Source organism: Grus americana, chromosome 5, assembly GCF_028858705.1.
Source record: "Grus americana isolate bGruAme1 chromosome 5, bGruAme1.mat, whole genome shotgun sequence".
Classification (NCBI taxonomy): domain Eukaryota; kingdom Metazoa; phylum Chordata; class Aves; order Gruiformes; family Gruidae; genus Grus; species Grus americana.
The window spans coordinates 28,591,880-28,617,236 of NC_072856.1; the positions used below are offsets into that span (position 1 = coordinate 28,591,880).

At 44.3% G+C, this 25,357-nt stretch overlaps 1 protein-coding gene across 3 annotated transcripts; it reads left to right on the plus strand.

Annotated features, from left to right (window-relative positions):
• Positions 1–420: 420 nt before the first annotated feature.
• VPS18 (VPS18 core subunit of CORVET and HOPS complexes) lies at positions 421–25,357 on the plus strand. 3 transcript variants are annotated; one of them, XM_054825854.1, is made up of 6 exons: positions 480–619; positions 1,002–1,136; positions 8,108–8,249; positions 8,430–8,521; positions 9,260–11,130; positions 11,857–25,357. In XM_054825854.1, the coding sequence occupies exons 3-6, from the start codon at positions 8,221–8,223 to the stop codon at positions 12,583–12,585; spliced, it is 2,721 nt and encodes a 906-aa protein (XP_054681829.1). In that variant the 5' UTR covers positions 480–619; positions 1,002–1,136; positions 8,108–8,220; the 3' UTR covers positions 12,586–25,357. The 3 variants fall into 3 exon arrangements, with proteins under 3 accessions (XP_054681828.1, XP_054681829.1, XP_054681830.1); XM_054825853.1 differs by lacking the exon at positions 1,002–1,136 and having other exon boundaries at positions 421–619; XM_054825855.1 differs by lacking the exons at positions 480–619; positions 1,002–1,136; positions 8,108–8,249 and adding an exon at positions 8,998–9,139.

Below are 25,357 nucleotides of genomic sequence, written 5' to 3' on the forward strand. Positions count from 1 at the left end.
AATCATAACACAGTTTGTACAACAGTGTTTAAAACCAGCCTATTACTGGTTGCAGTCACTAGGTGTGTTTACTGTGAAGCACGCTGATGCACTGCCAGGTGAGTGATCACATACGCAGCTGCACACAACAGCGCGACAGTGTGTAGAAGCCACGGGCAGTGCACAGGCATACAGGGCCTGCAAGCCTTGCTGGGTCTGCGCACACGCCAAGACCCGGAAGCAAGGGTACAGGCCGATTTGCCATCTTCAGGGTATTATTAGGGACACGAAGGTCCGGGCTGTGACTCCAGGCACAAGTAACAACCGCGAAGCAGCAACACAACGCCCTCCCGCCGCCATTTTGAGGGGGGAGGACCCCTTCCCTCAAAGAGGCTCCCGCCCCGCGCGCCGGCGAGACGGGCGGGGTTGAGGCGCAGGCGCAGTGCGCCACCGGGCGGTCACGTGACGCAGATCAGCTGAGCTTTGGCGGAAGCGGCTGGCGGGGGTTTGGGGGTGCCGGTGACCGTTGGCGGGTAACTCTTGGCGGCCATGGCCTCCATCCTGGACGAGTACGAAGATTCCTTGTACCGTTCTGCCTCCGTGCAGCAAAGCCGTGCCAGCGTGGGCATCCCGCACTCCGGTAGGTGCGCGGCGGCGCCCACGCACCCCTCTGCTCGGGCCGGCCCCCGGGGGCAGCGCGGCGCTGTGGTTACAGCCAGGCCCTGGGCACGTCCTGCTCGCTGCCCCCCCACCCCGCCAGTGGAGGACTAGGCGCAGTGTCCGCCCGGCTGGAGGCCTGCTCCCACCGTCAGCCAGTCAGTGGGCCCGCCGGTGTGCGGGGATTTTCCTGCGGGGAGGGGGGAGGCGAGGTGGCAGCCCATTAGCTGGGGGCGGGATGGAGAGTTAGGCATGTCAGGCTGTGGGGAATGCTTCCAGTAAAAAATGTATTGCTGCATATGTGGCATAACATTCGGCTGTGTTTTATTTCTTTATTGCTTGCTGTGTAAAATGTTTTGATGCAGGGGGCACTCAATTCCTGATGAAGCTCAGGGGTGATGCAGGTCATCTTGGCAAAACTGAGGTGCTGGTTATCCATGGGAGGGCTTCCTGAGGCCATGCCCCCCTGTGCCATGAAGTGGTGTGTGTTGGAAACACGTGTACGTGAAGTGACATGCCTCCGTAGTCGCAAATTATAACCACACCTCAGCAATATTCAGTTCAGAGCTGTGGTAGTTGTCTGAGATCATCTCATCAGCTTGCTTCCTTTTTTATTTTTTTTCTCCCTCCTCTCTGAGGAACCCAACTGTTGCAGCCACAGCATTCTGGCTGTGTGCACAGTTATACCTGTGTGGGGTTAGTTTCCTAACCCAGGGGCAGTTTACCAAAGGCTTCATTGTTTGGAGTGCTTCCCGTAGGCCATGATGGCAAAGTTACTGCTGAAGAAGGTTACGAAGAAAGCACTCTGTATCGTTATTAAACTTTTCTGTCAAAATCTGTGAAGCTTTGGTATCCTGCACTGTTCAGGGAGGTGTATAGTCAATGTAAAGTAACAGTGTGATGACCAGTAAGTTGTTTCTTTCCTGTGAGAGAAAGCAAACAAATGGCAGGTATACTCTATGATAAATTCAAGGATTATTAGATTCAATAACTGTTCCTTATTCGATGCTTCCTCACAACATTTTATTGAGTGTGGCAGGGAAATGTAGGTTATGAGAGGATTCTGTTCTACCTGGTATTGTTGTAGTAGTACCAGCTGCTGTGCAGAGCTGGCATTTTTGAGTCACCAGGATTGGAAATGCATGGGTATGTTCTTTCAAGTTTTTTCTTCATATAGTGTTGCCCACTCTTAACTTTTAGGGAAACAAGGTTGTGAGGTTTATACATGTGGTAAGAATTGATGAATTGTGTCATACTATGTATATTATTGAGTGCAAATACACAGACAGAATTACTCAGAGTCTAGGTAATGAAGTAGGTATGTTCCCTGTGTTTGTTTTAACACGCATAGTTATTTTGTTGTGTAATGTTAGATACAGAATAAGTGTCCTGAATAGGTGTTGTGCAAAACAATGTTGGGACAAGCCATGTTGCCAAAAATAAATTTTCAAGGACTCAGCTTTTCTTCCTGATGGCTGCAACACTGTCTTCAGTCATGGTTGTCTTACAGTTGAGAAATCTGCCTGTTTGCTGCCAATTGATGTTGGCAAAGGACATTTTGGAAACTGCTTAATTGCAAAGGCACAGCCTAATCAGAATTTTATTTATTCTTAAATCAGATAGAAGTGATGGTTTTGAACAAAACTTGGGCTGGTAGAAGTTGCGGTCAATCTGAAGTTTAAATAAATTGATTTTGGAAAAAGATGTGAGTAGGACTGCTTTCAGGAAATTAACTAAAGGTTAGGTTGGAAATTCTGGAAGAGGTTAAAACTTACTTCTCTATTTCAGTTAGTTGTTCCCTACGCTTGTTAAACTGCAGGTGCTGTTTCTCAGAGGTGTAGGTAACCAAGCAGTGACTTTGTTGCCAACCTAGAGTACTGCAGTTTCAGTGTGGAAAGACCTACTTTGACCCACTAGACTTGACTGATGTTGATGAGCTTAAGTCTTTGAACAGATTAAAAGCTTTAAGGAAAAATGCAAATTTGCCCAGAAATCAGGATGGGAAATGCTGCAGTAGAATCTCGCCTGAACAAGAGAGGGACATTGGGGTCAGGATGAAGGAGGAGACTGTTTGAAAGGAATGCGTGTTATAAAATAGACATCTCCTTTGTACAGAGTACTGTAAGCTAAAGAAGTGCATCCTTCTCCTGTTACAGGCTGTAGCTAAAATCCTTATGTTAGTGCTGATGATCCTAAAGTTGTTATAATTGCAACGGATACAGTCCTAAAGAGTACAGAATGCTGGAATCCAACCCACTGGCTTGAACTATGACTGTATAAGAAAAAAAACCCAAACAACTCACCCCAACTCAAAACTTCCTACCCTGTGTAGGTGGTCGTTGTTCCCTTTCCTTCCTGTGTTTGGGTTTCCTTGCTGTCTCAGTCACTCTTGTTTTGCCTGGTGGCAATTTGAAAAAATTTCAGTATTGCCTAAATGAATGTGACTTGGTGATCTGTTGCTATGTGGGTTTTTCCCATCAGAGTAATACTTCCTTTTTATATATGTAAATATGTAGTTATATTTGTTGGTTAGCTGGGACATTATGTGAATCTGCAGCTTGTGAGTTTTGTCTGCAAGTTTTGAACCGCAGTTCATACCAGCAAATTTAAGCCATGGCATTGCAGTTCATTAATCTGAAATGAAGAATATCTGTTTTGCTTAACTGGTAAGAGTTGGAAGGAATGCACATTTGCATAAGTGCTAATGTTTAAGATGTGGATCAATGTTAAAAAAAAAAAAAGTGCTGAGCGAAAGGCTACCTGCTCAGATCGTGGTTGCTTTGTCTGTTCCTGCATGTGCATCTTTCCTCTAAAACAAGAATCCTTTAAAGATCCTGCAGCTGGTCTAGTGTTGAGGCAGAGGCAAGGAGAAGGCATTGGTGGAATAGGCAATTAAAGGATTTTTGTAGTGTTAGCAGGCTGCTTTCCGCTATTACGCTGGCCTTTTCAGCAGCAACATGCCTGAAATCAGAGGTTTTCAGGATAAATTGGGGGAGGTTATAGTTACTGAGTGTGCTTTGAAGTGGTGCTGTAATTCCCAGTCTAGAGAGTGTCAGGCCTATGCTCTTCAGGATGGAAGCAGCCTGTTTTCTGAGATAAAGTAAAAAGAAACCTGGAATTCTAAGTTTACACCTTCCTAGTTAGTTGCATTGGCCATGAATGGCCTTAACTTGCTATAGCTCTTTTCGTTTTTAATCTTCCTGTCCGGGCTAACTGTTGCATGGATCTGCTTGCTTTAGAAATCCTTCACTCGCATGTGGAGAAAAGCAAATGGGTTAACCTAGCAATATATCAATCTGTCTTGCTTTCTGGCTTGAGGTAGAGTGGTCACACTGAGATCCTTTGCTATTTTCTTTGTCAGAGGGTTGTGTAAGACTTTGTGCGTATGGGAAATTCAGTCACTGGGAAGACTTATCTCATGGGACAGATATGGATGAAACTTTGTGATAAGATCTGTTTGTAGACGTACATGTGTTCCAGGATTTTGCTAATGAGTATCATTGCTTGGCTTTGGTTTTATATGAATGCCTTCTTATTTTGCAGTTCACTGGCATGTGATATAGCCCTGTATGTTAGGGAGTGTTTTGATTGTCTAGAGCTTGATGATGGTGGCGACAGGGTTGAGTGTTTATGGGTAAGAATCAAGGGGAAGGCCAACAAGGCAGATATCGTGGTGGGATGCTGTTATAGACCACCCAACCAGGATGAAGAGGCAGACGAAATAGTGTATAAGCATCTTGGAGGTGTCTCACGATCGCTAGCCCTTGTTCTGGTGGAGGACTTCAACTTACCAGACATCTGCTGGATATACAGTACAGTGGAGAGGAAACAGTCTCCTAAACAGGCCCAAGTCTGCCCTCTGGAAGTGCAAGGTAGCAGTTCTGCTGACCCCCCCCACAGTCCCTGAAGGGCAAAGGAGTACAGGAAGGCTGGACATCCTTCAAGAAGGAAATGGTAACGGTGCAGGAGCAGGCCATCCCCATGTGCTGAAAGATGACCCAGTGGGGCAGACACCCAACCTTGCTGAATGGAGAGCTTTGGCTGGAACTCAGGAAAAAAAGGAGAGTTTATGGCCTTTGGAAGAAGGGACAGGCAACTCAGGAGGGCTACAAGGATGTCATGAGGTTATGCAGGGAGAAAATTAGAAGGCCCAAAGCTCAATTAGAACTTAATCTGGCTACTGCCATAAAAGACAATAAAAATGTTTCTATAAATACATTAGCAACAGAAGGAGGGCTAAGGAGAATCTCCATCCTTTATTGGATGTGGGGAGAAACATAGTGACAAAGGATGAGGAAAAAGCTGAGGTACTTAATGCCTTCTTTGCCTCCGTCTTTAATAGTAAGACCAGTTGTTCCTTGGGTACCCAGCCCCCTGAGCTAGAAGACAGCGACAAGGAGCAGAATGAAGCCCCCATAATCCAAGAGAAATGGTTAGTGATGTGCTACACCACTTAGACACGCACAAGTCTATGGGGCCGGATGGGATCCACGCCAGAGTACCGAGGGAGCTGGTGGAAGTGCCTACCAAGCCGCTTTCCATCGTTTATCAGCAGTCCTGGCTAATCAGGGAGGTCCCAGTGGACTGGAGGTTAGCAAATGTGACACCCATCTACAAGAAGGGCTGGCAGGAGGATCTGGGGAACTACAGGCCTGTCAATCTGACCTCAGTGCCGAGGAAGGTTATGGAGCAAATCATCGTGAATGCCATCACATAGCATGTACAGGACATCCAGGTGATCAGGCCAAGTCAGCATGAGTTTATAAAGGCAGGTCCTGTTTGACTCTTCTGATCTTTCTATGACAAGATGATCCACTTAGTGGATGAGGGAAAGGCTGTGGATGTTGTCTACCTGGACTTTAGCAAAGCCTTTGACACTTGTTTCCCACAGCATTCTCCTGGAGAAACTGGGTGCTTATGGCTTGGACAGGCATACTCTTTGCTGGATAAAAAGCTGACTGGATGGCCGGGCCCAAAGAGTTGTGGTAGATGGAGTTACACCTGGCTGGCAGCTGGTCACCAGTGGTGTTCCTCAGGGCTCAGTATTGGGGCCAGTTCTCTTTATTATCTTTATCAGTGATCTGGACAAGGGAATTGAGTGCACCCTCAGTAACTTTGCAGACACCACCAAGCTGGGCAGGAGTGTTGGTCTGCCTGAGGGTAGGAGGGTGCTACAGAGGGCTCTGGACAGGCTGGATCGATGGGCTGAGGCCAGTTGTATGAGGTTCAACAAGGCTCAGTGCCGAGTCCTGTGCTTGGGTCACAACAACCCCATGCAACGCTACAGGCTCGGGGAAGAGTGGCTGGAAAGCTGCCTAGCGGAAAAAGACCTGGGGGTGTGGGTCGACAGCCAGCTGAATATGTCCCAGCAATGTGCCCAGGTGGCCAAGGCGGCCAACAGCATCCTGGCTTGTATCAGAAATAGTGTGACCAGCAGAACTAGGGAAGTGATTGTCCCCCTGTAGTCGGCACCGGTGAGGCTGCACCTCGAGTGCTGTGCTCAGTTTTGGGCCCCTCACTACAAGAAAGACATTGAGGTGCTGGAGCGTGTCCAAAGAAGAGAAACAAAGCTGGTGAAGGCTCTAGAGCACAAGTCTTATGAGGAGCACCTGAGGGCACAGGGCTTGTTTAGCCTGGAGAAGAGGAGGCTGAGGGGAGACCTTATCGCTCTCTACAACTACCTCAAAGAAGGTTGTAGCCAGGTGGGTGTTGGTCTCTTCTTCCAAATAACAAGTGATAGGACAAGAGGAAATGGCCTCAAGTTGCACCAGGGGAGGTTTAGATTGGATATTAGGAAAAATTTTTTCATCGGAAGGGTTGTCAAGCATTGGAACAGGCTGCCCAAGGAAGCGGTTGAGTCACCATCCCTGGAGGTATTTAGAAGATGTGTAGATATGGTGCTAAGGGACATGATTTAGCAGTGGAGTTGGCAGTGCTAGGTTAATGGTTGGACTTGATGATCTTTAAAGGTCCTTTCCAACCTGAACAGTTCTATGATATCTGAGCTGTTTTGTAGTTTTTTGCTTCCTCACAGGAAGGCCATAAAGAGTGCTATCCTCATGTAGGAATAGAATGTTATGGTCTCTGCAAGTCCTGTGGTTTTGGGTGCAGAAGTCTACCCGTCTTCAGTGAAAGCTAAATGCTGCTTCTCTGTGCACTGCATCTTGTGTTTTGCCTGTCTGCATTGAAGATCATAAGAGTTTTTAAAGCAATAGGTTTCTAAGTTTTATTTATTTGTTTATTCACATATTTCTGCAGAAGTATGTCACTTCCCTCAAGTCAGACCTTACTTCTCCATTCTCTGCCTTTCCCACCTAGATCTCCTTCATAAGTCATCCCTCAACAGACCTTCCTATGGATGCTACGTTTCCCAAGCTGGTTGGGACTAAACTGACTAGCTGAATACTTAATTAGTTGCATGAGCTAACTTGCTCTGGTTGTACACAGTCCCATTTTCAGTTCATTGATTTGTCAGGTTTGCTTGGTTGGGCTTCAGACATAACATGTGTCCTGTAAGGTGGCCGTGTCTTGTCAAACTTTAACCCTTAACTCTAACCTTAACTTAATTGGGTATTTCTTAGAATTCGGGCATGGTTTTGAAAGGATCTGAGGATTAGGTTAGTCTGGCTCCATCTTGGGATTTCCCATGAAACAGTAGACAAGTCTGAATGGGTTTTGACTCAGGAAGCAATTTATGCCAAGATTGGCGCATTGATTCAGGTCTTGGTTATTGTTTTGGCTCTAATAAGTAGTTCACATGCCTTCCAGCACAACTAGAAAGTTCCAATTAGGATAGTGTTACAGTTGGTAAACAGGGTTATGGTAAAAGCATCATTGTGACCTCCAGCTGTGTTCCATGCAGCAAATAATCCCACAGACTTCTCTCTATGATGAAGTCTGCTATGTGGATACAAAAAACCCCAACATGACTTTAAAAATAACTTTAGCTTGTGAATGATGGATGTCAAGTATGGTAGCTCATTCAATTCCAACGTGGAATAAGAGAGAAATATATTTCAATTAATGCCACAGTGGTCTCTTGGGTAGCTTGTATGGGAGTGTCAAACCAGAGCCCTCTTTGTGTCTTATGTAATACCAGCCATTCTTTCCTGTCTTGAACAAATAAACTGTCAACCAAGGAAAACAAATGACTTTGTGATTCTACTCTCATTTTCAGCTTTTTATGCAGTTTATGTGACAGTATTGTGGCTTCCCCTGGAATTCTGTGTGCTGTCAAATTAATGCTTGGACAAGACAGCAAAGCATGTTACTACTTTTCTTTCCTGTTACCCATATCTACATGAGTGCTGCTCTCTATGTTCATGCTCCAAGGAGCACACTCCCTTTTCCGTAAAACTCAGAGTAGGCGATGATCCTTCTAGTCTTCTAGGTTAGATTTTAATGTAGCGTGGGGTGGTTTTTGTGGGTTTTTGTCTTGTTTTGTTTTCAAGTGTTCATGTTCTTTCTCCAGGATATGTGAATGCACGACTGGAGAAGGAAACACCAATATTTAACAAGCAAAGGATTGATTTTGCTCCTCCAGAGAAAATTAACAGCTTAGTGGTCTCCTCTAACCAGCTCTGTATGAGCCTTGGCAAAGACACCCTTCTCAGGTAACGCTGCCAGAGACCTGAAGTTATTGCCTGTTTTCCCCTGCATTTTGTTTTCTTAAGTTGCTAGAGAACTTAAAATTACAAACTGGATAAGAAGCCATGAACCCAATATGGAAAACAGTAAGCAATTATGCCTATGTGAACTTTTGTTGGAAGCATGCTTTCATGGTTTCTTTGCAGGATTGATCTTGGGAAGCCAGATGAACCTAATCAGGTAGAGCTGGGACGCAAAGATGAAGCCAAAGTCTACAAGATGTTTTTGGACCACACAGGTGAGGCAGTGAACTATATATATTTACAGACAGTGGTTGGCAGCAGATGCAATTGAACGTGCATAACAAGCGCTGGTGAAGGAGTTCTCTTTCTGTACTGTAAATGAGGAGAACAGGTGGTTTTTTCTGTGGGCAGGACTCCATTGCCCAGGGGCCCTGCCCTCTGATTTGCCGCTGTGCTATTAGAAAAACACTGGCTTGTTCTGTGTATGTTGTTGCTTTTGAACTCTCTGAAGTGAACGCATGCAATTAGGCTGCTCTGAGCAAGGCTGCTAAAACCAATAAAAGGAAATCTTTGCAGACACCCTGTGCTGTATGTGTTTATATAAGAATTTTTAAAAAGGACTGTAAAACATCTGCAGTTCATTGTAGCCTTGACTGATTTTTAAAAAAACCCGAAAGTTTGGAAAGAGATGCTCATATCTGTCACCAACTGCCAGGGATAGGAGACAATTCTGGGAACTGTTTGTCCTTAGAACACTTATTGAAATGGAAGAATACCTTCTCGCTGAAGCATCTGGGACTAGTGATTTAAGTTTGCAACATATGGACTACTGTTCTGATCCAGCATGGAAATCCCCCACATTCCTATGAATGCCTGGGAAAGTCTTGAATTAAGTATGTTGATATCGGAGCTTATCAAATGTGAGGATTAGAAGCCTCAGGAATTTGGCTTGCTTAGGCACAGTCTTACTTTGTTCTCTCCTTCTCCTTCCCATACCCCTCTCCTGTTGGCAGGCTCTCATCTCCTGATTGCTCTGAACACCAGTGAATGCCTTTACTTGAACAGAAGTGTTCAGAAAGTGCGAGCACTCTCCCGCTGGAAAGGCCACTTGATTGAAAGTGTGGGCTGGAACAAATTTCTTGGTTCAGAGACCAACACTGGGCCCATCCTAGTGGGGACAGCCCAGGGGCAGATCTATGAGGCTGAAATCTCTGTCAGTGAGGGAAGCCTCTTCAGCACTAATCCTGACCAGTACTTCCGACAGGTCTACACGCTGGAGGAGGAATCGGGACCTGCCCCAGTGTGCTGCTTGGAGATTGAACGAGGGATAGAAGGGAAATTTTTTATTATAGCCACCACTCGAAAGAGACTCTTCCAGTTTGTTGGCAAAGTGCCTGAAGGGACAGAGCAGCAAGGCTTCAGCTCCATATTTGCTATGCATGCTGACCATCTGCCCAGCTTCCGGGAGTTTCCGGCCAGCTTTGGTTTCAGTGAGATAGCCTTTTACACCCCAAAACTGCGCTCCAACCCACGTTCCTTTGCCTGGATGATGGGAAATGGTGTTTTATATGGTACATTGGATTATAGCCATCCTGATTCAATTTTGAGTGATGAACAGGTCTGGGTTTATCCTTCTGATATTGACATAACTGTGAACAAGCCAATATCCATTGTACTTACCCAGTTCCACTTCCTGTTGCTGTTGCCTGATCGGGTGAAGGCTGTATGCACTCTGAATGGGCAGGTTGTTTTTCAGGATCTGTTCCTGGAGAAGTTTGGCTTATTGACACGCATGATCAAAGATCCCACAGTCCAGCAGATATGGATCCACACTGAGAAAGTAGTGTTCCGCTACCACGTCCAGCGGGAATCTAGAGATGTGTGGAAGATGTATATGAATATGAACAAATTTGATTTAGCCAAAGAGTATTGTAAAGACCGTCCAGAGTGCCTAGATATTGTGCTTGCAAAAGAGGCAGAACACTGCTTCCAAAACAAGAGGTATATAGACAGTGCCAAATGTTATGCGCTGACCCAGAACTACTTTGAGGAAATTGCCCTTAAGTTCATTGAAGCCAAGCAGGAAGAGGCCCTGATGGAGTTTCTGATTAAGAAGCTAAGCAACCTAAAGCCTTCTGAGAAGACACAGACTACTTTACTGACCACGTGGTTAACGGAGCTGTACCTGAACTGGCTAGGTATATTAGAAGGAGATCCCTCACAGCGAAATCTCTATTTAGATACACGGGAGAAGTTTCGCACCTTCCTGAGCAGCCCTAAAAACAAAGACTGTCTGTTTAATAACCGTGCATCTATTTATGAACTGTTGGCAAGCCATGGGGACACAGAGCACATGGTTTACTTTGCAGTCATCATGCAGGACTACGAGCGTGTAGTAGCTCACCACTGCCAGCATGATGAATACGATGAAGCTCTAAATGTGCTGTCCAGACACAGAGACGAGAAGCTGTTCTACAAGTTCTCTCCAGTCCTCATCCAGCATATTCCCAAGAAGGTAGTTGATGCTTGGATTTCTATGGGTTCTAGACTGGATGCCAGGAACCTCATTCCAGCCCTTGTTAACTATAGCCAGAGTGCCAGCACCCAGCAGATCAATGAAGCCATTAGATATATGGAGTTCTGTGTCTATCAGCTGGAGGAAACCCAGCAAGCCATTCACAATTACCTGTTGTCTCTTTACGCTTTGTGTCGGCCGGACTCACTGCTTTCATACCTGGAGCAAGCAGGAACCAACCCAAACAGGATCCACTATGACCTGAAATATGCATTGCGCCTGTGCGCAGAGCATGGGCACCACCATGCATGTGTCCATATTTACAAAGTGATGGAATTATATGAGGAGGCTGTGGATCTTGCCTTACAGGTATGTGTGTGTCTGTGCATGCGTGCTATGATGTATAGGAATGTAGTTTGTTCAAGTTACCTTGAACGACCAAGCATTGAGAGGAATTGGACAGACTCATCAGTATAGGAGCTGTGCAGCTAAGTCTAGGAAGAAAGACCTGTCTCTGTTAACATACTTCTGTGCTTTCGCAATTGTTTTAAGTAGACAGCTGACTGTGACAAGCCATAAGTGAGGGTAGAGGCATGGAAAGTACAAGGGGGAGTACTGTCCGTCCAAAGCTCAGTCCCTAACATAAAATACCTTTAACTTAACCTGCATTTATGCAAGACTTGTACAGCTGTTGTTCAGGATTCTAATTACTTCCTATTCCTAGCTATGGTAATTATCACAGAACAATGCCTTTGTCAGCTTAGTCTGACCTTCAGGGAGATGTTGGATTTTTTCTATTGGCATTGCTGTGTCTTTGCTGAAATGTATGGCCAGCAAAGATACTGTAATATGGATTTACCCTTATTGTAGTGCTGGGCTTTGTTGTTCTTTGCTGGGTAGCAAGTAAATATTCAGGGAGGAATACTGGTGGAGAGGAGAGGTATTTGACATGTAAACAACGAGCAGGCCAGTAGTGCAGCCCTAGGCAATGAGACAGCAATAGAAGTTTTCTATTAATGCCTCCTATAATGGACAGCAGAGTTTGAAGTTGAAGAGGGAAGCTTAACTCGGTTTCCTTTTCTGTCCAACTTCTAGGTGGATGTTGATCTTGCCAAGTCCTGTGCAGATCTCCCTGAAGATGATGAGGAACTCCGGAAGAAGCTCTGGTTGAAGATTGCTCGCCATGTTGTTCAGGAAGAGAAAGATGTCAAGAAGGCAATGGCCTGCCTCTCCAGCTGTGCCCTGCTGAAGATTGAAGATGTCCTGCCATTCTTTCCAGACTTTGTCACTATTGACCATTTCAAGGAAGCAATCTGTAACTCCCTGGAGGACTACAACAAGCACATTGAGGAGCTGAAAAGGGAGATGGAGGAAGCCACACAGAGTGCCAAGAGGATCCGAGAGGACATCCAGGAAATGAGAAATAAGTATGGCTCTGTGGAGCCTCAGGAAAAATGTGCTGCATGTGACTTTCCACTCCTAAACCGCCCTTTTTACCTTTTCCTGTGTGGTCACATGTTTCACTATGACTGTCTCCTCCAAGCAGTTTTCCCAAACCTTCCTGCCTATAAGCAGGCAAAACTTGAAGATCTTCAGAAGAAGCTGGCAGCTACCAGTCAGCCTTCCAAGGCCCACCATCGTCCCAAGGACGCAGACACCATTAGCTTGGGGAAGGGGCAGCAGAGCCGGGAACAGATCAAAGCTGACATTGATGATATTGTGGCAGCTGAATGTGTGTACTGTGGTGAGCTGATGATCCGGTCCATTGACAAGCCTTTTATTGATCCCCAAAAGTATGAAGAGGAGATGCAAAGCTGGCTGTAGTTTTCCAAATCTACAACTGTCAATGCACCAGAGAGGTTTTATTCACAACTTGTGAAGCTTCTGTGGTGGGAATATAACCTCCAGAAGCAGGAACACAGTGGCTTCTGTGGAACTCTAAGGAAAGAGTAGTGCGGTCTTGTTGTCAGGATTACAGTGAACTAGTCTTGAAAAATGGGGAGAGATAGCTATGGCTGTCTTAAGAACTTGAACAATAGTTAAAGCTAACCTACTGGAATATATTAGGAGGTGTTTGCTGCTTGCAGTTCTTCTGAGGTTCTCGGTGTGAAGCTAATGGAGTGCCTTGTTGTCCAGAAGGAATTGGGAACAGCCTATGATTTGTCTTCCCTGTTGTACGGTATTTGTTTTGGTGAAGACAAGCTTAAAAGGGAAAGGTAGTGAAGAACACTAAGCAGTCTAGTCTTCATTCATCACTTTGAAAGTAGAATTGCCTTCTGTTTCCTTTTTGCTGAGAGTCTATAACCACGTACGTGGAAAGAACATGAAATGACAAATGGTCTTGCATATGTATTTTGTAAACATCATGCTACACAAATACATGTTTCTACACAATGTAATATAAGAATGTGTATAATTCTCAAGCAGGAGTGTCTCATAATACACTCAAGTCATTTGCCTGCAATTCAAGGTGTATAATCCTTTTTCCCCCCAAGCTTTATGGGCAAGCCCATACGTTTGAATTTTCTCTAGGTACTGTTTCTGGCAATACTTCCTAGCCTGTTCACCCCTTCCACCCTCTCTCTATTTCTACTATGACTGTCTTCGTATAGTGGGTCTTGGCTTTGTCTTCACCCCAAAACAAAATTGATGTATGCAGTAGTAAGGTTTCAACGGATACTCTGCAAGCAGGAACGCAGCTCATTTGTATTGTCCTGCTCTGGTCCTCTTCAAGCTGCACTTGAGCACTGGACTGAAGATCCAGTCATAGCTTCCCTCAAGGGTAGACTACAGAAAAGTTCTATTGGTGTGAAATTTGTTTTGCCATGTGAAGCCAGTACCTTGTGACTAGGCAGTCTTTTGCCTTCCTGACAGTATTTGATAGTTTCTGGAGACGGCTGCAGGTCAATGCTTCTGTCTGTTGCTCTGACTTGGAAAATTCTTCCCAGAAGGTGGCGATCACTACATTGTGGGTGAGGGAACAAAACATTTTATTTAGCAACTTAGCCAGGGTTCCTTGTTTTATTTTTGAAGAAACTAAAATTTTAATGAAGTTGTGCTGTTTTGGGCTGAATCACAAAGGTAGTAATTGGCAGAAGAATGGAATGATTTAAATGAAAAATTATGATTCGTGTAATTAAGGCAAGAGAAACTACTGTCTTCTTCAGAATGTCTTCAGAGGTTTCACGTGAACGTATGTGCTTGTCTTGAGTACCTGTCTCAATCTGCTAGTCACTTACCCTGTTTGTAGGGTTGGAGAAATAGGTCTTCACATCATTGAAAGGGAACATACATTGGTTTCTTCAAGGAGCCGACGTAAGAATTTTGATAACTGTTCAGAGCTCCAGAAGAACATCCATGCTTTTGTTGGGAGCTTCAGCCTGAAATGAATTAATTTTATCTGTGTAAAATGACATGAGTAATAAAAATCAGAGCTGACAGTAGGAAGACCTGGAGTTTTAAAATCCTCTTTTCATTGGAGCCATGGGATAGGCAGTCTCATTACCACCTGGTAGTGTTTGTTGGCTTTTCAGAAACCATTGTTTCGGTGGTTCTGTTGAGCAGTGGTTCAGAAACCCCACATGCTCTAGTTTTCTTTGGCTCTGGCTAGCCTTTTGCTTTGAATAAGTTGATGGGTCTGCCAGAAGAATTTGTGATGAAAACTAAATATGATGTCTTTGAAGTTCAGCATTAAACCTGTTATAACTGACCACTCCTGAATCATCATATTTTCATGTAAGCAGTGTGATATTTAAGGTTGTATATGTCATTATAAAGCAACAGTAGCCCCCCACCCAAACCAAAGGCAAGTGGCAGTTTTTCTGCCCTTCAGCAGAGATATGAGCAGCAGCTCATTCTGACAGGGAGTAATTTCAAGTTATTTATTTTCTTTTGAGACATTCTTAATACTTGTTCCATCTCTTTACTTTTGGGTTTTTACAGGATGCTTTCCTGGTATATTAGAACTATTACAGTCCTCCATTCTTTTCCTATTAGTGCTACAAAACAGTCGCATCACTAAGTGTTTCTGTTGTGCTCTGAAGATTAGCAGTATTATTTGCTTATAGGCCATTCCAGGGAGATGTGCTCATCCATGATATTGGAAGAAGCATGTGCCCATGGGAACTGAGGCACAGCAAGTCAATAAAAACCTTCAAGTCTGCCTGAGATGGGGTGGTAGGGGAAGGCACCTCAATAACCTACTGATTCCAGTCTTAGGTATTAATATGTCTCAGTTAACAAAACTAGAACTAGGTTGTTTTGTTTTGTTTTTAAATGACTAGTATGCAACGTTCTCTGAGGGTTGTAAGCTTGTGCACCAGATATGTACACCACAAATCTCATGCTTCCTCACTATTGATAACTGAAAAATCTTTTAGGTCATTTGCTGTCAAGGCTGTAGAGAGTGTTAATGCTTGCACAGACTCCAGCAGTGATTAAATGACTAGTGCCAATAGTGCAGGAAGCTACATAAAGGTATCTTCTGAAGTTTCCTTACATTGTCACATGCTTCAAAAGTTTCAGTAACCACTCACCTGTGCTTCTTGGCAGTTTTCAGTATTGCTCAGTAAAAAATGGTAAGAGGGGGCTGGAGGGAAGTGGACTGCTTAGTCTTCTCCCATAAATCTAATCTGCAAGATCTCTTCCTCTTTGCTTTCGGAATAGCATTTTTATCTTTTCTCCTTGTAATTTCAGCACAGTTATGTTTTAGAAATCACAGTCCATTGTATGTTTTTTTAGCTGTGAATGAACTGTGTACCAGCTGTTAAAAATGATGTGGCCTTGGGCCTTGTCCTTGTCTGTGTGAATAACCTCTACCACTTAGTTCAATGCAGCATAACCAAAAGGGTGAGTGGGAGCCCCAGCCCTCTGTAACTAGAACAAGTGTCTGTAGCTAAATAGAAATCGAGTTGTGCAGGCAAGGCGTAAAGCAAACATGTGCCTACTACCTCGCCTCTCCTAGGCTTCAAACAAGGGATTGGGGAAGTGCTGTGACTTGGGGGAGACAACGGGTGAGTGTGTGTTATGGAACAGTTTGTAGAGAATTTCGGATGCCCTTGCTGTTGGTCTATGTAGTCAGAAGCAGCTAACTGAAGTGCTGAGAGCTGTGTGTTTTGTCCCTAAGACTAAATGACTGGGCTGGAAATTTAGGACAGCAAGTTCTTAACAAGCCACTAGATGTCACCGCTGTCCATTTAAATACTGAGGTTTGCTGCAGAGACGTGGTGTGTAGCATGAGAAAAAATGGTACAAAACGGTGAGGAACTGAAGCAGGTTCCCAGTGCCTTGGCGGGGGGGAGACAGACCTGTAAGGTAGTTATTGGAGACAAAGATGCTAAAAAAATTGTCTCTCTCTAAAAGGAAATTTCAATTCACAGATCACCATTTTTCAGCTTTTGAACATCAAAGGCTGGATTTATTCTGTCAGCAAATGAGTATCAGTCCTCTTTTGTTTAATTGCAGTCTAGTGTAAGTTCCCTCAGACCTAGCTGATTTAATAAACTGTAGAGAGATCATCCCTGGGCTTGGAGTTGCTGTATCTGTTGAGCTTGAGTCTCAGTAGCAGAGATGGTAGAAGTGAACGTGAGCCAGCTCCTTAGTTGCCTGAGTCCACGTCTAGTGTGTTTGGCTAAAAGCCCCAGTAAAGCTGGGTTTGTGATATAATATTGCACACTGACTGGCCTGAACAGAGAAGTTAACGTGTTTGCTTTTGCCTCTGAGTTGTGGAGGTCATAATCTGAATAAATGGGCATGTGGGTGTAGAAACATCTTGTACTCATAAAAATTAGATGTTACAGTTTGAATCAGACTGTAGTCATGTATTAGCATGTAGTTCTTGGAATGGGTGGTTCCCATTCACTACTGCTCTGTCACTATCAGCATATAGACTGTCTGTTTACAAGTGCAAATACTTAGCTTCTAGTGGAAATTGATGGGAAGTCTGTTGTGCCTTGCATCGCTTCATCCAACAGCCCTGTACTGAGCTGTGGGAAGATAGACTGAAAATGGGCCTTTTCCTTGCAACAAGTGCGCTGAGCTGAAATTTGAGGCTGGAAATATACAAGACTTATGGAATCTTGGATTTTTTAATTATTATTATTATTTTTATTCAGATGGATTAAGTATTTGTCTCCAGAATAGAGTACCATGTGGTACACTGTGATACGTATAGTGTTTATGAGAGAATCTTACAGCATCCTTACAGCAGAGAGAGGCTGCCCAGAATCTCCTATCCTTTTTGTACATGGAGGAAGGGATCCCCTAGAAAGGAGAGGGAATCAGAATCATTTAAGTTGGAAAAGACCTTTGAGATCATTGAATCCAATCATAAACCTAACACTGCCAAGTCTGCCAAGTTTTGGTTTCTGTAAAATAATCTGGCTGAACTTTTATGTATCTGACTTCAGAGAGGCTTCCCCAGTAGAACTGCGATATTGCTGGATCTGTACTTTTCACACTGAGGTGCTGAAAAAGAAAAAGCTCTGTTTCCTTTGGAATAGAAATTTTGGTAAAATTGAAGAGCTTAGGGCTTGAAAATGGAACATTATAGTAGTGCCTGAAATTTGCAGTGGGTTGTGTAGGGGTTCAGCTCCTAAACTATCTGCTGTCTCTGATCATGCCCAGTCCAGACTTTGAGCCCTCTAGGATTTGAGCTTCATGCCCTTACTGTGATTTTGGACAAACCCTTTAACTCAGCGTTTGGATTTTTTCACTCCCAGATCTCATGGAAAGGTATCAGGCTACTTATTTGGGGTATGAGCTTTAAAGCAACCCTGGCCTGCCACTGCTTTCAGGTGGAAGGAGGGGAAAAAGATTAAACAAACTGGTTAGATCTACCTGTTGAAACTGGTTGGGATGGGGAGAAAAAGGGGTTTGGGCGTTTCCTCTCTGCAATGGCCAGAGGTATTGGAGGCAGCTTGTTTGAGTCAGACTGGTTGCTTAGGAACAAGGAAGCTACAGGAGCACTCTAAGGTTACAAATACAGCTATAACTGATCCTACAGTCTCTCTCTTTTTTTTTTTTTTTTTTATTGTGGAGCAGGTCAGCAGAGGACAGTTTCCAACTTGCAGCAAGTCAGTATTGGGTTCAGACTTGCTGCAGTGCTTCACAGCCCCTATGATGATGGTTTGTAGAGCTGTTTTAATTCAGCACTTGATCTGCAGAGCTTGATTGATGTGGAAATAAGCACAGCTGATGTGTCTGTACAACATGAAGCTGTCTCACTGCACAGAGATTTCCATCATATATGCTTCCAAGCACCACACAAATACCCTTGTCTTATAAGGGTACAGGCTGTACCTGATGTGTGTCAGGTAGGAATTTTGGCATTTCCCTACTTTTCAGGGGTTCATACATTCCTGCTATGCTGCCATGTTGGCTGTAGCCTGGGTTGTCTTCAGAAGAGGATTTGATCTAGCCTTTTGTCTGTTTAACATGTAGTTTGTTTGCTTCATCTGTGACTGAGACTGATACCGGTAGAGGTTTTTGCAATGGAAGTGTTCAGGAGAAGCTGAACCATAGCTTACCTCTCCTTTCGTGCTCCACATTGAATGGTGCATTGTAGCTGGTGGCTTATATGAAAAGGATTGAACAACTGGTTTGGTATCCAAAAGCAGGTATCCTCTGCTTTGTGCACTCAAAATCCAAGTGCTGGTCACTTGACATGGGACATGATCTTTGGAACACAGTCTGAACTTGGAGGTTGCTGAACTCCGCTTAAGTATACATCTGTGTTTTTTCCAATTAGTTATTCAACAGTCTTTTTTCATCTCTCTGTGTGTATATGCTGAATAGATTTTCTGGTAAATAAATGATTACTGTGGAACTGAGCTAATAAAGTTGTTCCTATCTATAGATTCTCTTTTATTTTCCCACATTGATTAAAAACAACATTCACAATGTGGTTTTCTCTGAGAGTAGATTTGGTGTGTTTTGATCTCTCATGTTTCAGCTCTGTTCCCCTTTTCACACACAAGGGCGTGTATATTGAGCCAGTGTCTTTGGATGAATTAAGAATGTCACTGACAAAGAGGAATGTGAAGGCTGCTGTATTAGTTTTTTAGGACTTTTCTCTCCAGACTCTACATGACAATTAGTAGCTGCCCTGGCTGGTTGTAATGGCTGCTGTGTGTTTTTCACCACAAGAGCAAGATACTTATTCTCTGTTAAGAGCCTGTGAAGGTATGGGTAGTCAAAAATTGTTGGTCTTTGGGCTAATTAACATGGTTCTAGCAAAATAGCTGTTGTCCACTGTTTCTCATAGTAGCTATAAAGACGATAATATGTATAGCTGATCTAAATAAAATAATATTTCATGTGTAGCTGAACCATATGTTGCCATCCTTGATAAGAGGGCCATAAACTTAGATCAGCTTATGCTGCTTGAAGGGACTGAGGAGAATGTTGCTGGGTGAGGAGGAAACCGAGAGTTGAGGCTTACTCTCCTAGATGTCCCAATTCTTTGTTTAATACTTGCCTGTGTGACACAGCATGACTGTCTCAGAGCAACATCTGCATTTGTGTTACAGCGGTACATTCTGCTGAGCATCCTTTTTTGGGAGAAAAGCACTTCCTTATGTTCTGCAGTCTGGTTCAAACACTTGCCTGCTTGCCCAGTTAATGAGATTGGAATAACTAGGACCATGTCATCTTTCTGGTATGTTCTTCTGAAAGGTTGCTTATGGTAATCCTTAGTATGTGCTTCAAAGACTTGCATTGGCAAGGTTTCCAAAGTAAAAAATATTTTAGTACAGGAAACATCTAATGAAAGCAGAACATACCGAAACCCATTCCATGATAAGCCAGAGTTTGTTCTCATTCTGTTGAAAATTTGTAGTGAGAAAGTAAGTATAAACTGTGAAGTAACATTTTTTACTTCTTTCAGCTCAGACTTCTGAAGGAACACGTGAAGGACAGAAATATCCTCTTCTGTGAGCTTGAGTGGGTGCAAATCAGTTAATGTGGACTGTCCTGTTTATAAGTAGCATCTTCTTAAATTTGTTGTTGGCCTTGTGATCCTTGATCTGACTAACATTTATACATACAGCCAGTTTTAGGAGACTGAAGTGGAACAACATATAGCAGTATTCAGCAGTCAGCAAGCCTAGACTCTGGCAATAGTTTCTTTGCTTTCAGAGTTTGCTCCCTGAAAGCTGTTTTTCTCTGCACCATGGTTATAGAAGCAGTAGGGAGTTTTCAGAAGAATCTTGAGTAGCCCTTGTATCCTTACGGAGAGGTACCTAAAAGTGGTAACTTCAAGGAATTGAGTGAGTCAGTGCTGCATTTCAGCAGCTTTGAGTTACAGGGAATTAGTCTATTGATGCTGTGGTGCCTGAGCCAAAAGTAAAGGTGCGGATTATTTGCCTGCCAGGCATCTTGTCCTGCCCTGAATTATGCTCTGAAGAAAATCAACAATTTGGGAAGTTCAGGCTGAACTTAAGTTGAACTGAGGAAGTAGGAAGAATTTCTGCACACAACATAGGTATTACTGTCGGTCCTTCAGCACATCTGCATAATGCTAGGCCAGAGCAAGCTTGCCGAATGCTCTCCGTAAGTCAACCAAAATCTATAGGTAGGGCCTTGCACAGAAGTTCAAAGTGCTCTCTTCTTACCCTGTTCTTTAGAAGTCAGAACATTTCTGGAGCTCACTGCCTCCTTATGAATCAACAGTGATGGTGGAGCCATTTCTTTTTGATGGCTGATACGTTGTACCTTCTTTTACTTGTTCTGCTGTCTGCTGGGACAGGCACCAGCTCAGCAGCCACCTGTGTCTCCCACTCACTTCTTTCACCTTCTCTGCTCACTGCTCTAGCAAAGAACTGTTTGATTCTGGCATAAATACGAAATATAGGAAGGGTTAATAGGGAGTGAACCGTGAAAATCCCTGCCACTAAGCTGGAAAAATAACAAAGAAATGAAGATAATTATGTGGAAAGGATAAAAGAGGCCCACTCGTTTCCAGGATTCAGAAGGATGAAACATGGGAGACAGACCAAGGCTGCGCCAGGGTAGTGCGATGAATGTTGTTTGCAGTCTTAATTCTGATACAGCAGAATTAGTACTGGCTGTGAAAATACTTGCTTCTGGCCAGCCTCCCTTTCTTGAAGGGCGTACTGCTTTTCTCTGAGTGACAGATAGGAGCATCAAGAGAAGGTTGTGAGGGAAAGGGTGTCTCAGATCTTATCATTTGCAACAGACACAGAGGATGATCTACAAACCTCCTATATTGGTAGAACAAGGAGGAGTTAGAACATACTTTGGATTCAAGAGGGTTACTGATGTACACATAGCTCTCCTAGATGCTGCCGAGTGTCATACCTGGCTTTTAGGTGCTTTTATTTCCTAAACTACCCTGTCTGTATGTTGAAATGCTCGGGATCCTTAAAATGCTCTTAGATGCTTACACAGCTGAGTCACTACTAAGGTGTCAGCAGGACAATTAAGTGTCATGTCTTTGAATTAATGACACATCTCTCTTGGCCAGTCTAGCTGTTCAGAGCTGTCTAAGCAGCAAAGCAATAGGATGGCTGTTTTAACAAAGTTTGACATTAAAATCTAAAGAGAATCATGTTGAAGTACTGATCTGGATTTTTTTTTGTTCATCACTACTTTTCTGGTGCCACAAATGACATCTGCAGAGGATTTGGCTTCTCACTGTGACCCCTTTCTTTCTGACTAATGCTATTAATGAGTATGGGAGGCTCAAGATGGCTGGAGAAAGCATTCCTTCCATTGAGAAACAGCTATCTGATCTTGCACAGAAGAGACTGAGTTCTTCTACCCCCTTTCAAGATGGGGTCACACAATATCTCCATTTCAAACCAAAAATCCCCAAAAAGCAGTGTGGCAAATCTCTCTCTACCAGCTCTAGTTCTGTTCCCTCTCTGAAAGTTTTAAATTACCTAATTTGGGTCACAAAATATACGGAACCCTTGGGTTTTGGTAGCAGTCCAAGTTGGTAGCCTACAAAAAATTACTGTGTCCAGATGCCTCCTGTCCATGGGGGTGTAAATGCAACTGAACTAGGCTATTGTAGGCTGTTGCTGTTAGATGGAGATTGCAATAATGTCCCTGAAATGCTGAATAAAGAAAAAAAGATGTTGGATTTGAGTAAAGGGGGGTGTTGCTCTCTGCCCTAATGTAATCCAATACGTATCAAAGTCAACCCTTTCCTTTAATAGCAGGAAGGAAATAAGATCTGTATCTCTTGGGAACATGCTTCTAAAACTTTCAGTTGCATTCCTCTGTCTCCTTTTAGTCCCTTTGAATAGTAAAGATTTGCATTCTCACTTTTTAGTCACAGCAGCCTGGATATTAGATCACTGGGGGATGTTGTTTTTCTGTCACAGTCTCATTATCATCTTAGCTTGGGTGTTGGTGCTCCTCTCCCATGTTCAGGTGCTTAATAAGGATTCTTATCACCCCAAAACAGTTACTTTGGATCCCAGCCCAGCATGCGTGGGCATTGGCAGAATTTGGATATTTATAGGGATTTCTACTTCCTTCTTTTCTTTGGGCCACTTTCTTACTACAGAATTCCTTGTTCCTCCCATGCTCTAATGAATGCAACGCTCCCAGGGTGGTGTCTGGGCAGTAGATGTTGTGCATGTACCTTCTAAACTGCTGGGGGCAGTGCAAGCAGGTATAACACTGCAGTGGCCTGCAAGGCACGCTGTCAAAAAAAAAAAAAAAAAAAAAAGGGCACTTTTTTTCACCCCTCTCCATCTAGTTTTGGGAGATTACTTAGATTTGTTGATTTACTGTCTCATTGTTAAACATGGATATATTGACATTGCAAGCACCATTATGATGTGATTAGAGAGGGTAAAATACTCTGAACGTTCTTCTGGTTGGAATTGTCCTCTGGGTGTGTACAGAGCGGCAGAAGGGCAGACAGCGTGGACTGGATCTTTCAAACAGCACAGTACTGCTTTTATTTTGATTCATTCTTTGAAAGGTGAATCAATAAACTCTGATTCTTACAGAAGTTTTCTTTACAATTACCACTTTCATCTCTTACTCTGTAGGTACTCATGGTAGAGAAGAACAGCAGCAGTGGCAGTCACTTGACAGCTGCATTTGCTGACCAAGCAGCCAGCTGACGATGGGAACGCAGAGCAGCAAATTCCCCTTTGCTTTCCCTTAGCGGACGCACTGGCTGGGTTTCGCTGTTCTACCCAGCTGCCGTTTCCCTCAAAACTTGTAGGAATCTGGTAACTTTGAGACTCTGCCTCATTCTGAAAATCAGTTGAAATCTGTCAGTATGTCTCCATTGGGAGCTCAGTACCAGTAAGTGTGATTTAAACAGCTTTGTTTCTTTTGGAAGCCAGAGGAATAATGCGAATATTGTATCTGAGCTGCTGTAATCAAGACTTGGAAGAACTGTGTGGAATGGAGTAGGACCCTGAATGCACAGCTGGAGAAGGAAAACCTGCAGGGGACATACTTTGAGCATTTCTTATCAGAAGGCACTAAGAGACTAGATGAGGAGCCATTACTTGAAAGAGTCCGTAGCATCCTCTATGTCTCATTAACAGATGGTTCTAGGAGGCAACCGTGGAAATGCAAACCCATGCGTGTTTGTGCTTGTTCCGCTCTGTGCCTCTCCTGGCAGCACTCGCTGGCATAATCTGTTGGAAATTAACCTTTTGCTTGAGGTATCGTTACCAAGGCCGGTGTAATTCATCCCATTGCCTGTGACAAATCTGTGTTTCCCCCTCTCCGCAGTCTTCCAACAAGAAGGAATTCTGTCAGAATGGTAGAGAAACACTGGGTGCAGGATCTCGCACTTGCGACAGGCAAACTTTCTTCTCCTGCTCTAAGTTTTTCAGTGCTTTCATTGCCAGGATTGTCCACACAATCCTCTACCCCAATTACCCATTGATTAGGGCTCCTCTGGTAATCTGCCAGATGCAGGTTTGTTACCAACAGATGGCAGAAAGCATTTGAGGTAATGAGAGAAAGGATAACGATTGCTGATCTGCATAATAATCAGCTTGTGAACAGGTTTCATGTTTTTTTCTCTGTTTCCACTGGCTCAAAGATTGCACTGTCGGACAACCAGGCACCTTCTCTTGACTTAGAGAAATAATAATGGAGGAACTAATTTTTTCCAGCCACTGTTAAGATTTCTGAAGATAGACGTACTGTCTACCACTGATTAAGATTTTTATCCAGAGAGTCAGAGATTGTTTCCAGAGTGCCAGGAATGAACATTCAGTCCTCTTGTGATCAAGACCTCTAAGCAACCAGTGTGGTCAGAAATACTTTTCCTTTCTCTCTTTTCTGACAATTTGCCCCAGCTTTACCATGAGGCAAGAAGATCCCTTGGACCAGCAGCACCTTTGCACTGTCCAATGCCTAGTCTGAAAAAATGACTTTCCACTTCCATGTGTTGTGGAGTTCTTCAACCCACACTTCGAGATGGCCACACTGTTGCCACATACAAGCCTACATCTAAACTATTCCAGAATCCTTGCAGGAAGAAGTCTTCTCTGATATATTCCAGAGGAGTGTTACTGGAGTTACATACCTCATAACTCTCTGGTTTCCTATGCTACGCAAGACCTGTAGTATGGACTTTTACTGTTTGAAATCTATATGCGTTTAGACTGTTTCCATTAGTAACTGTCCCTATATGAAACAAGCCATGTAATGCTAACCCAAAAATTGTCTTGGTGCCGTTCACTGTGAATTTTGGCAAAGGATTTGTGTTGAAGAACTGTGTTGGGTTTGCGTGGCAGGGTTTTGGTAGTGGGGGGGCTACAGGGGTGGCTTCTGTGAGAAGCTGCTAGAAGCTCCCCCTGTGTCTGATAGAGCCAATGCCAGCCGGCTCCAAGACAGACCCGCCGCTGGCCAAGGCCAAGCCAATCAGCGCCTCTGTGATAACATATTTAAGAAGTAGAAAAACACTTAGAGAGGGAGAGCTTTTGCAGCCGGAGAGAGGAGTGAGAAGATGTAAGAAACTCTGCAGACACCAAGGTCAGTGCAGATGGAGGGGGAGGAGGAGCTCCAGGCGCCGGAGCAGAGATCCCCCTGCAGCCTGTGGTGAAGACCATGGTGAGGCAGGCTGTCCCCCTGCAGCCCATGGAGGAAGGATGAGGGGGTGTAGAGATTCCACCTGCAGCCCATGGAGGACCCCACGCCGGAGCAGGTGGAGGCACCTGAAGGAGGCTGTGGCCCGTGGGAAGCCCACGCTGGAGCAAGTTCCTGGCCGGACCGGTGGACCCGTGGAGAGGGGAGCCCATGCCAGGGCAGGTTTGCTGGCAGGACTTGTGACCCCGTGGGGGACCCCACGCTGGAGCAGTTTGCTCCTGAAGGTCTGCACCCCGTGAGAGGGACTCCATGCTGGAGCAGGGGAACGATGAGAGGAGTCCTCCCCCTGAGGATGAAGAAGCGGCAGAAACACCGTGAGATGAACTGACCGTAACCCCCACTCCCCGTCCCCCTGTGCCGCTGAGGGGGGGAAGGTTGAAGCCGGGAGTGGAGTCGAGCCCGGGAAGATGGGAGGGGTGGGGGGAGGTGTTTTAAGAGTTGATTTCATTTCTCATTCCTCTACTCTGTTTTGCCTAGTAATAAATTAGATGAATTCCCTCTC

Bases quoted from the DNA above. Each gene is read 5' to 3' on its own strand.
- VPS18 (XM_054825853.1), top strand. From the start codon at position 529: ATGGCCTCCATCCTGGACGAGTACGAAGATTCCTTGTACCGTTCTGCC. The intron at 620-8,107 runs GTAGGTGCGCGG...TTCTTTCTCCAG, and splicing joins CGTGGGCATCCCGCACTCCG to GATATGTGAATGCACGACTG. The intron at 8,250-8,429 runs GTAACGCTGCCA...GTTTCTTTGCAG, and splicing joins GGCAAAGACACCCTTCTCAG to GATTGATCTTGGGAAGCCAG.